The sequence below is a fragment of the Muscardinus avellanarius genome (assembly GCF_963383645.1).
Source record: "Muscardinus avellanarius genome assembly, chromosome: 14".
NCBI lineage: Eukaryota > Metazoa > Chordata > Mammalia > Rodentia > Gliridae > Muscardinus > Muscardinus avellanarius.
Window position 1 is genome coordinate 36,332,244 of NC_137800.1, and position 11,765 is coordinate 36,344,008.

The 11,765-nt window shown below is 39.4% G+C and overlaps 1 protein-coding gene across 1 annotated transcript; it reads left to right on the plus strand.

Annotated features, from left to right (window-relative positions):
* Nucleotides 1-8,526: 8,526 nt before the first annotated feature.
* ANKRD37 (ankyrin repeat domain 37) lies at nucleotides 8,527-10,977 on the plus strand (the record flags this gene model as incomplete). Its single annotated transcript, XM_080710917.1, has 4 exons — nucleotides 8,527-8,553; nucleotides 8,766-8,918; nucleotides 10,077-10,168; nucleotides 10,770-10,977. 4 exons carry the CDS (start codon nucleotides 8,527-8,529, stop codon nucleotides 10,975-10,977), a joined length of 480 nt encoding a protein of 159 aa, XP_080567043.1.
* Between the last annotated feature and the right edge of the window lie 788 nt (nucleotides 10,978-11,765).

The following is an 11,765-nucleotide window of genomic DNA, read 5'->3' on the forward strand; positions in this document are numbered from 1 at the left end:
CTGCTTTGTGTGTGTGTGTGTGTGTGTGTGTGTGTGTGTGTGTGTGTGTGTAGTATTGGATATTGAATTTAGAGGCATTATACCTCTGAGCTATACTACCAGTCCTATTTTTTTTTTAATCTTTATATTTGAAACAGGGTCTCACTAGCTTGATGAGAGTCTCACTTCTTGCTGAGGTTGTCCTCAAACCTGTCTCAGCCTCTGATCCTCTTCTCTTCTTGTTTTTTTTTTAAATTTTTTATTTGTGCACTGTATTCATACATCATACTGGGATACAAAAAAACTTTTGTAGACATACATGCACACATCGCCCAGTCAGCCCCCACCCGATCCCCACCCCTTTCCCTCCCCATCCCTCCTTCCCATGCTTGGCTTAGTGGTTGACATCTAGTATTATAGAACTTTATCCAAAATTAAAAATGATAATCTCACATAACAGTTTCATTTGTCTGATACCAAGTTTTTGATAAAGATAACATTTCAATATTTCTTTTTGCTTTCTTTCTTACCAGAGAATATTTTTCTTTTTTTTTTAGGTGAAACTATCATATATTTATATATTTATTTTTCAGAAAAAATATATCCTAATATGGAATGGTGGTAGAAATATATCCTAATATGGACTCTAGATACCCAAAACGATCTCAAAAAAGAACAAAGATAGAAGATATATATTTTCTAATTTCAAACCATATAAAGCTACAATAATTGAAACAGTGTAGTACTGTTATAAAGGCAGATATATAAATCATTGGAGTTAAATAAAAGCCTAGAGATACATTCTTCCATATATTGTCAAGTTATTTTTGACAAGGTTTCCATGAACATTTGGTGGTAGAAATAATAATCTTTTAACTAAATATTGTTGAAAAATAATAATTACATGAAAAAGAATAAAATTGGACCCTTACCTAATCCCATATACAAATATTAACTCAAAATAGATAAAAGACCCAAATATAAATCTTAAGACTATAAACTTTTAGAAGAAAATCTGGGTCATAAAACCTCACAACATTGAAATTGGCAGTGATTTCTTGGATATGATTTCATTGACACAGGCAACAGAAGGGTATACAAACTCCCTAAAAAATAAAATATTGTATATCCAAAGACAATGTAAACAGTTAAAAGTTACTGATAGAATGGGATAAAATATTTCCAAATGCTATATCTGAAGGTATATTAATATTCCAACTAGAAATCCTAAAAATTAGCAACAATAAAAGCAAACAATACAATTTAGAAATAGGTATAAGACTAACATAAATAATGAATCTCCACAGATAACTAATCTTAGTTGTCTGTTGGATGGAAAATCTTTCTTCTCTGGTTCTGGTGTGTGTTACCTATTTCTTCTTTGTAGTTAATCTCTTTGAGTATTTTCTCTAGTGCTGGTTTTGAAGACATAAATTCCTTCCGTTTCTGTTTGTCGTGGAAGCTTCTTATTTCCCCATCTAATTTGATAGAAAGTTTTGCTGGGTAGGAAATTTTTGGCTGGAAGTTGTTTTCTTTCAGAGTTTGGAATATGTTACTCCAAGCCCTTCTGGCTCTCATGACTTGGTTTGGGAAGTCTGGAGTGATTCTAATTGGTTTGCCTCTGAATGTCACTTGGCCCTTTGTTTTCTGTTGCCTTTAAGATTCTCTGCTTGGCTTCCATATTGGTCATTTTGACAATTATGTGGCGTGGGGATCCTCTTCTCCGATCCTGTCTAAAGGGAGTTCTATAAGTTTCCTGGACCTGTGTATCAACCTCTTGCTCTATGTTTGGAAAATTTTCTGCTATTACTTCCTTGAAGAGATTGTTGATCCCGTGGGTTTCACCTTCTTTTCCCTCCTCTATTCCAGTTATTCTTAGGTTAGCTCTCTTAAAATGGGCCCATATTTCTTCAATGTCAGATTCCTGCTGTCGGATTTTTTTCCTAGATTAGAAACTATGCGTTTATTTTTGCATTGCTCATCTAAGAGCGAGATTCTATTCTCCATGTGGTCTAATCGGTTGTTTGTGCTTTGAATTGAGCCCTTTACTTCATTAATTGCATCCTTTACCTCTTTTTGGCTCTCTCTGAATTCTTTTCGAAACACCTCTATTATTTCTACAGTTATTTTCCTGATTTGATCTTCTAGAAATCTCTGATTTTCTGTTTTATTGGGTTCTGATGTTGTGGGGTTGTGGGCATTCATTGCTCCATTGTTATTCCTCTTTCCCATGATTTCAGAAGTTTGTGCCTTCTCTGGGTTCTTCCCTTGGGTCACTACGATTTCACTTAAGGTGCTCTGGATCTCGAGTCTGTGGTATCTCAGACCCCACTACTCCTTTACTGGGTTGTATCGCAGAGTCTCAGACCCAGGGAGTCAATAGAGGCTGCTTTAGACTATATGCGGTGCCAGGTTGTGCGTTCTCCTATGGTGTGATATCTCTGCCACCGCCACTCCCCCACTGGGTCAAGTCCCTGGGAGTCAGTACTGGGATTTCTCCTCTGGGACCCGCAATTTGACTCACTGTTGTTGAGTACACAGATGGAGCTGTCTTGGACTCGGTGAATTCACTGCTGCTACCGCTGCGCCCTCGGCCGTGAGGCTGGCGTATTTCTTCTCTGGTTTTGAGCTCTGCTCTGAGTCCCTGAAGGGTGTGCTGAGCCCAGCCACTGGGAGCTTTAGATGCTCCCTGCACCGAAAAATCTGCCGAATCCCACCGGGCTGTTCCGCAGCGGCTCACCTTGGCTCGCTGCCTGCCGCTCCTCTCTGGAGCCTGGTGGGTTGTTGAGTGCATTGGTCTGTAGACGTAGCCATCTGGTGAACTCGCCGCTGCCGCTGGCAGTAAGGCACTGCTGCTGTGTCCTCAGGCGTGAGGCCGGTGTATCTCCTCTGTGGCTCTGAGCTCTGTTATGAGACCCCCTCCTCTCTGGGGCTGGTGATTTTTTTGTTTCTCTGGTGATGGTGTTTTCTGGCTCTGAAAGGTGCTGATTTTATGGTAATTGAGATTGGTTGTTAGCGGGGCTCTTAAGTCCCGCTTTTCTCAGTCGCCATCTTCCCGGAAGTCCTCTCTTCTTGTTTTTTTTTTAAAAGCATTTCTGTATTTTCTGGCATTAAAAGACTCTCTAGGACCAACTTGTATTTTCCTCTCCCCAGCTATAGAGTCAGCAATTTTCCTTAAGCGTTCTGGTTTCTTTTACTGGAGAATAGTTAGAATAGTTAGTATTAGAAACCAAGATGTAAGCACTTGCAATGTTTGCTGCTATGGGGTGTCATACTTCTAGGCTCTCTCAGAGCAGGCAGAGATAGGTTTTTCTCCTATCTAATGTATGCAACACATACCTAAAATTACCTCCACATACATCCCTCTGAATCTATATTAAGATATCCGAGTTCCTGCTGATGTCTCCCACAAATCTAGTACTGTATGTCTCATTTAGCCTTCTATACTTAGTTACCTGTAACTTTCCTCTCTAAAGATGAAGTTTAACTTTAAAAACTTCCTGTCCTTTTCTCGACTTTATTAAACTCTGAGTTATCATTTGTAATTTGCATATTTATCTGAAAGGGCAATATGACCAGGAGGAGAAATGACAAAATCATAAAACATTCCAAAATTTCAAAGTTCTTATCAAACACTGAAGAAGTGACCATCTGCATAAGTGTTACCATTGAGACTATGAGAGCCCTTGTGCTTATAGGAAATGTGTTAGGAAATGAAATTTCATTACAGAAGATGAGTAACTTTTTCCTCACAATATCCTGGTACAACAGTTGTTTAGAATAACTATACAACTTGTCACCTTCCCCAAAAAGTCTGGATAACTAAGGCTGGAAGAGTTGATGTATTAAAGTCAAAGAAGAACTTTCTTGAAGGGAATCCTTCTGTTTTTAAACAATCATATCATAGTTTTCCTTACAGTGCAAATGAAGAATTAAATCTGATTAGTTAACTTTTAATTTTTAGATGTAAACAAACTGATTAAAATCAAAGACTTAAGCCGAGCGTGGTGGCACACATTTGTAATCCCAGAATTTGGGAGGCTGAGATAGGAGGATCTTGGTTTGCAGCCAGCTTCAGCTACTTAGTGAGACCCTCTGCAACTCAGTGAGGCCCTGTTTTAAATATAAAGAGTAAAAAATAGGGCTGGAGGTGTAGCTTGGTGGTAGAATGCCCCTGCATTCTGCCCCCAGTACTGTAAAACAACAACAACAAACAAACAAACAAACAAACAAAAAACAAAGACCTTATTGCAATTCTAGATCTGGTTTTAACTTTTGGAAAGTTACAATAATTCTAGCTATAAAATTATTGCTACATCATTACTAACAATGAAAATGTTTAGTTACTTTTAATGCTCAATAGAATCTGTTCAAAGGGACCTGGCTGATAATAAACAACTGAGACATCACATTTAGAAATGTATGATGGAGCCGGCCATGGTGGCGCATGCTTGTAATCCCAGCATTTGGGAGGCTGAGACCAGAGGATCGTGGTTTCCCGACAGCCCCAGTTACTTAGTGAGGCCCTCTGCAACTCAGTGAGACCCTGTTTCAAAGTAAAGTATAAAAAATTGGGCAGGGGGTGTAGCTCAGAGGTCAAATGCCTCTGGGTTCCATCCCCAGACCTGCCAAAAAGAAAAAAAAAAAGAAATGTTTGATGGAAGCCAGGCATGGTGGCTCACTCTTGTAATCCCAGTATTTGTAAGACTAAGAAAGGAGGATCACTGGTTCACAGCCAGCCTCAGCTACTGAGGCCCTCGCAACTGAGACCCTGTTTCAAAATAAAGAATAATAATAAAAACGAAATGTTTGATGGGATGGATATTACTTGGAATATGTCTTGCTGTTAAGAATTTTTCAAAAAATCTGAATTGTTTTACATGTGGAATCAAGCCAACTATTGAGATTTCTAGTTTTACTTTGTATTTCTCCACTTGGTACTAAAATATTCTATGGCATCATTATTAAACATATATAATTTAATTATGTATTATATAATAGATGTAAGTAGGGATTAGTAGGTATTCCCAATTACTTCTCCTTTCAATGCTATACATTTAAGAAATGTTTTCCAGTATCTCTTTGGTTAATAAAGGTAAAAAGGAAATATGTGATATTAGTTTTTGTTTAATAATTCTCACCTTGCACATATTTATTTATTCAAGAGAAACTTCTTGAATAGTAGGCATTAGGCTAAGTGCTATGGAAGATTAAATTCCAGAAACGAAGCTACATCAACTGTCTTTAAATGAAAAGGTGGTTTTTCTATGGATTATAATAATGTAAGAATTTCTTGAAGACTTTCTTCTGCTTTCAAGAAGCTGATATTAGTTTTTTAAATTTCCAATGTGTGCAAAATTCTTTAAAATATATAGGAATAATAAGAATCATTCCTCTATGGAATGGGCTCTAGAGTCAAACTGTCTGAATTCAAATTCGTTACACCCATTAAGAATTACAGGATTTTCAACAAGTTACTGACCTCTCTAAGGCTGGAATAGATATTAGTGGTCACTTGGTAAAAAATTTTCATTTGTAAATCTTTCTCATTATTTCAAGTCACTCCTGAATGTATATCATATACTGCCACCAGAATAAACTACACTTAGTTCTCTCAACACTGGAAAATTATTTTGTGCTTAGAAATTTTTATCCCTCCCTTCTTAGACTACATAGCAAATTCGTACCCTTCAAGACTTAGCCCATACATTTCTCATTCATTCGATCTCTTAGTTGTCATCCAACTTTCTTAACGTTAATTCTAAATAGCATCCTTCTTCTGGACACACATTCACCAGCAAATAAAATATGCAGTTGGCAATGATTAGAAGCATGCTTACTGAATATGTCTTAGACCACCTTCTTCTTTAGAAAGGTGATCCAATATGTTTAATAAAAATTCCAGTTATTTGCCAGTCAGATAATGCCCCCCACAATGTAGCCTATGTATTTTTTTTTTTTACTTCACTAGCTTTATTCAGTTTGGAAAGTTTTTATGGCATTACTAAAGTTAAATCCAGCTAAGACATAAAGAATTTTTCTGAAACAATGTGAGCAATGCACAAGTACTCATAAAATTCTCTTTTCTGTAAAACTTACAGATGTAATAGGAACTAAAAATAATTATCAGACTTAATGCATGCTGTACAAAAACTGGTTTTAAAGAAAAAGCCTCCAATAATATTTATCTTCAAGTAATATGGAGGTATCTTGCAGCATAAATACCCTATTATATTAGTTAACTGCACAATATAAGTGCTTAAAACTCTAAGAACTTGTCTGATACCTAAAAAGTACATCTGCACAAACCTGAAGCTTAATGACATGTACTTTTAGAAATGGTGCTTATCTAGTTGATAAATGGGAGAAAATGGAATTGGCAATATGGACATGCTCACGGCTTGTGTCTGGTAACAGTCTCTGCAGTGCTAGTTAATAAAAGATACTGTCATCGTTTGTTTAAAATACAGAACATAGCCGGGTGTGGTGGTTGGTGCACGCTTGTAATCCCAGCATTTGGGAGGCTGACACCGGAGGATTGCGGTTCGCGGACAGCCTCAGCTACTTAGTGAGGGCCTCTGCAACTCAGTGAGACCCGGTTTCAAAATAAAGAATAAAAACTAGGGCAGGGGGTGTAGCTCGGAGGTCAAATGCCCCTGGGTTCCATCCCCAGACCCACAAAATAAAACAAAATAAAATACTGAACATAAGTACTATCCATGTGTTTGAATATACGTACATACACACATATTCAAGTACCCATGTGAATAAAATTGCTTAAAATTACCCTTTGGGTCATAGTTTAATAACATGAATTTATATTTGTAAGATTCATACAGCTTTTATTGCAAAATAAATAATATACTGTGACAGAAGTTATATACAAAAGACCTGCTTTAAAAGAGAGTGATGAGCTTGTCTTCTAAAAGTATTAACAAGGATACCTATTTTCTCTAGAAAGGAATTGCTGCCTATTTTAAGAGGAAAGAAATATATGGCTGGAGCTTTAGTTTTTAGCTACTCTAATCTGGAAAGTTTGGGAAGACTCAAGATATGCATTAGCAGATACTATTTGAAGTCAGGCGGTTTCTAAAGTTTTTCTTAAAAAAGAATGACTCCAGCAAGCAAATAGCACACAGAACGCCGGGAAGAGCCCCCTGGTCTTAAGCATCGCGGCCCATGTCTCATTTCTTTTTTTTTTTAAATTTTTTATTGGTGCATTGTATTCATACATCATAGTGGGATACAAAAAACTTTTGTAGACAAACATGCACACATCGCCCAGTCAGCCCCCACCCGATCCCCACCCCATTCCCTCCCCATCCCTCCTTCCCATGCTTGGCTTAGTGGTTGACATCTAGTATTATAGCAATTTATCCAAAATTAAAAATGATAATCTCACATAACAGTTTCATTTGTCTGATACCAAGCTTTTGATAACTTAAAGATAACATTTTAATATTTCTTTTTGCTTTCTTTCTTACCAGAGAATATTTTTCTTTTTTTTTTTTAGGTGAAACTATAATATATTTATATATTTATTTTTCAGGAAAAAATCTATCCTAATATGTAATATGGACTCTAGATACCCAAAACGATCTCGAAAAAGAACAAAGCTAGAAGATATATATTTTCTAATTTCAATCTGCGGGAGATGGGCGATCAGGTTTCCTCCTCCTGCGCCCCAGATTTAGCAAACCCTAAGGTTATTCGTTTGGACATTAACATTTCCCCGGGCGAGGAGTCCGCAGCGGGTGGCTTCTCACCGCATCCCCGCGGCAGGCGCGGCGCCTCCCACCCCACCGCCGGCCCAGACCACTCGGCTGTGGCCGGGCAGCTCCCGGGGTGGAGCCTGTCCCTCCCGTCCGGTCCGGAGCCCTCCAGCCCAGCAGAGCTCGCGGGGCCGGTCTGAGGAGCAGGAGGCATCATCTCCTTCCTCCGGCCGCAGGCGGCGCCAACTCCGCGAATAGCGGCCCCCAGGGCGGGGCGGCCGAGTTACTTATAGTTCCCTCTTTTCCTGGTTACGTGCGTGCAAGCAGAACACACGCTCTTCGCCCGCGACTGCCGCTTCTCCAGAGGGATTAAAGGGCTTGGCAACTCTACGAAGTACGTGTCAAGCTGAGCGCGCCTCATGGCGGAAGTAGATCCCCAGCCGCCCACGGTCCCGCCCCCCGCCCACTTCCCTCACTGCGCACGCGTGCTGGGAAGCTGAGGCTCCGCCCCGAAGTAGGCGGGTCCGGCGCCCCCGGAGTTGGCCAATCGGCAGGCGCACGGGCGCCTCCGGCCCTCCCCCGGCTCCCCCAGTTGCGTCGAGTTCCCAGTTGCACGTGTCAGTGTTTGTGTACGTGCCGCGGCAGCCGGGCGGGGAAAGTCCGGCCACTGAGGTTTATTCGGCTGGGGCGCTGCCAAGGGGCCGGCCTGCTAGCCCCCGCGGCCTTTAAATTCTCCCGCACTTGGGCAAGCCTCAGCATTCTTACCTGCTAGTCTGCGCGAGTGTTCCACCACTCTACAGTCCCGGGAACTCTGATCGTCTGCCTTAGGCGGGAGATGCTTTTGCTTGGCTGCAACCCGGAGGTGAGTCTCAGAGCCCCTTATGTCGTGCACGCTAAAGTCACAAGTCTGTTTATAAGGGAGCTCCAGCGAGGGTAGTGGATTATCTCTGAATGCGGCTAAATCAAGCCTTGTCAGAGTTGGAAGGTTTCTGCAGTAGGGAAGAATTTCAGCTCGCAGAGAGCTCTGGATTGGACAAAGGCGAGAGGGTTGTTGAATCTGTTCTCTTTCTGCAGGTGGATAGCCTGAAGCACTTGCTGGAAACAGGGGCTTCGGTCAATGCACCCCCAGATCACTGTAAGCAGTCACCTGCCCATCTAGCTGCTGGTGGCGGCCTTGCCTACTTTCTCCTCTGGCAGCTGCAAACTGGCGCTGATCTCAACCAACAGGTAACTAGGTAACTGTTGCTGTGTAAAACCCTCCTCGGCACTCCCAATCCACACAGACATTTCCTGGCTCATAGAATATTCAGCTGTTATAAACATGTCGATAGCAGGAATGCACAACAAAATAATGCAAGAACTGTATTTAAAAATTTTTTAGTGTCCATGTTAATAAAATGAAACATAAGGTTAATTTTAGTAATTTAACACGATTTGTTCAAAGTATTTCAATATATAATCAGTATAAAACAATCATATGCCATTTTACATTTTCTTTTCATACCTTCACAATCCAGTTGTATTTCACTCTTACAGCATATCTCAATTTAATCTAGCCACATTTCACGTCTATGGTTTATTTAAAAAGAGTTGTTATATTACTGAAAGTCTCAGTATAGCAATTGAGTAATACCTGTGAAGCATGCTTATGACCATTACTGTTTTCTACAGAACTTCCTCGTGATAGTTTTTATCTTCCAGTGAATATTACGGCGAATTCTAAACTTTTAACCTCCCTAGAACTGTTTTGCTTGTGTTCACTTACATTGTGAATGTATGTTGCTGCACACATTAATAAAAAAGTTCTTTTGGTAATATTTGGGTTTGGACCTCTTATCTACACCCCCAGCTCTATTTCATTTTTATTCTTAAAAGGAGATCTTGCTAAGTTACCTACCACGCCCAGGCATCAAACCTGCCATCCTATCTTATCTTCCCAAGTGCTGGGATTACAGGTGTGGGTCATCAATTCCTGGCTTATTGAAAACTTTGAACTAAGTAGCACACTAAGGGAACTTTCTAAAAAATAAAAAGCTTGGTCAGGCGTGGTGGCGCACTCTTGTAATCCCCGCGCTTGGGAGGCAGAGACAGGAGGATCGTACAGGTTCGAAGCCAGCTGTGCGTGCTGGCTTAGGAGACCCTGTTTCCAAATAAAAATTTAAAAATAGGTCTGGGAATGTAGCCCGGAGGTAGAAGGGCTTCCAGGAACCCCAGTACCACCAAAAAATAAAAAAAAATAAATAAATAAAATAAAAAGCTTGAATTTAACAATTCAGCCCATATAATCGTTCTAACAGACTTCCTCAAATAGTTATATTAGACTTCACTCACCTGTGTTCACAAGAGCTTTTGGGGGACTCTAAATTGTGTTATCTTATTCTAAAGGATGTTTTGGGAGAAGCTCCACTCCACAAAGCAGCAAAAGTTGGAAGCCTGGAATGCCTTAGCCTACTTGTAGCCAGTGATGCCCAAATTGAGTGAGTATACCTGATCAGTGGCTTTCAAATTTTATGTTTTCTTGGATAAAATGATCAGATTTCTGAAGATTAATTACATGCTTTAAAAAACGATGCTTGCCTAATTGGTAATTTTGTGTTATTATTTAAATGTTTACCTAAGCTAGTAGTGATATCTAATATCAATTTGAGTAAATTAAAGCTGGTTCATTTCTCTTCATTTATTCCACTTCACTTTTGGCTTAGAAAGACCCATTCTGTAGACTCTCATTGACTACATTTGAATACTCAATCACTGGACTGGACGCCAAATACTCTGTATTTATTTAACAGTGAAATGCAGTAAAAGAACACAAAGAAAATATAGCAGTAGAATGCCCACTCCAGGCTGAATCTGCTAGTCACTAAGATTACAGTAACAAGCAAAAAAATATAAATACATATGCATGTGTGCTAAGGACTGAACACAGGACATCCATGGAGCTACACTCTCAGCTGATACCTCTTCTATTCTGCAAATAATATTGCTATTAGACTCAGCATCCTTTGTTAAAAAATAGAAAAAAAAAGACGGAATAAAATAACCAAAGTTTTATTTAACTTAATTTTTGTCTAATTGCAGTTTATGTAACAAGAATGGGCAAACAGCTGAAGATCTTGCTTGGTCATATGGATTTCCAGAATGTGCCAAGTTTCTTACAAAAGTTAAATGTATGCAGACAACAAAATCAAGTAAACAATCTGACAGAGAACACTGTGTTCCAGTGCTCAGACAGAAACGAAGTTTTGGAAGTAAAGAAAATACTAATGGGAAAAGGAAGTGTTGGTAAGTAACTTATACCTGCATCTTTCTTTCTCCCTCAAGAAGCAGCTCTCTTCTTGCAGAATTTAATGTTCCATTTAAACATTGATACTCTTAGTATTGCCTCTTCACTTTCATTAATTTTAATACTGGTTACAGTTACTACTTCTTGATTCTTTTTTATACATTTATCGGTGTATTATAGTCCCACATCATAATGTAAATCGCAGTGATTTGACATTGGTATTCTCACATAGGCACATGTCACTGGAAGTGATTCCTTCGTTGATCCTTCCTCTCCCTTCCTTCTAGACCACCACCCTTGTTCCATTACATTTTTATCTCCATTATCTAAAGTCCCTCTGGTATCCTGATCATCGCCTAGCTTCCACATACAAGAGAAAACACATGACCCTTAACTTTCTGTCACTGGTTAATCTAACTTAATGCTCCCCAACTCCATTTTCCTGAGAATGACATTGTTTTGTTCTTCTTTATTGCTAAGTAGAATTCCATCGTGTGTATATCCCATAATTTTGTAATCTATTCATCTGTTGATGGGCACCTAGATTGGTTCCATAGTTTGGCTATTGTGAATTGTGCTGTTATAAACACGAGTATGCATATATTACTATGATTTTCTGATTTCAGTCCCTTTTGAAAGATACACAGGAGTGGTATCACTAGATCATATGGTAGATCCATTCCCAGTTTTCTGAGGAATCTCCATAGCAACTATGCTAATTTGCCATCTCACCAACAGTGTACCTGATTATCCATTTGTAGAAAAATGGAATTAAACTCTTACTTCTCACC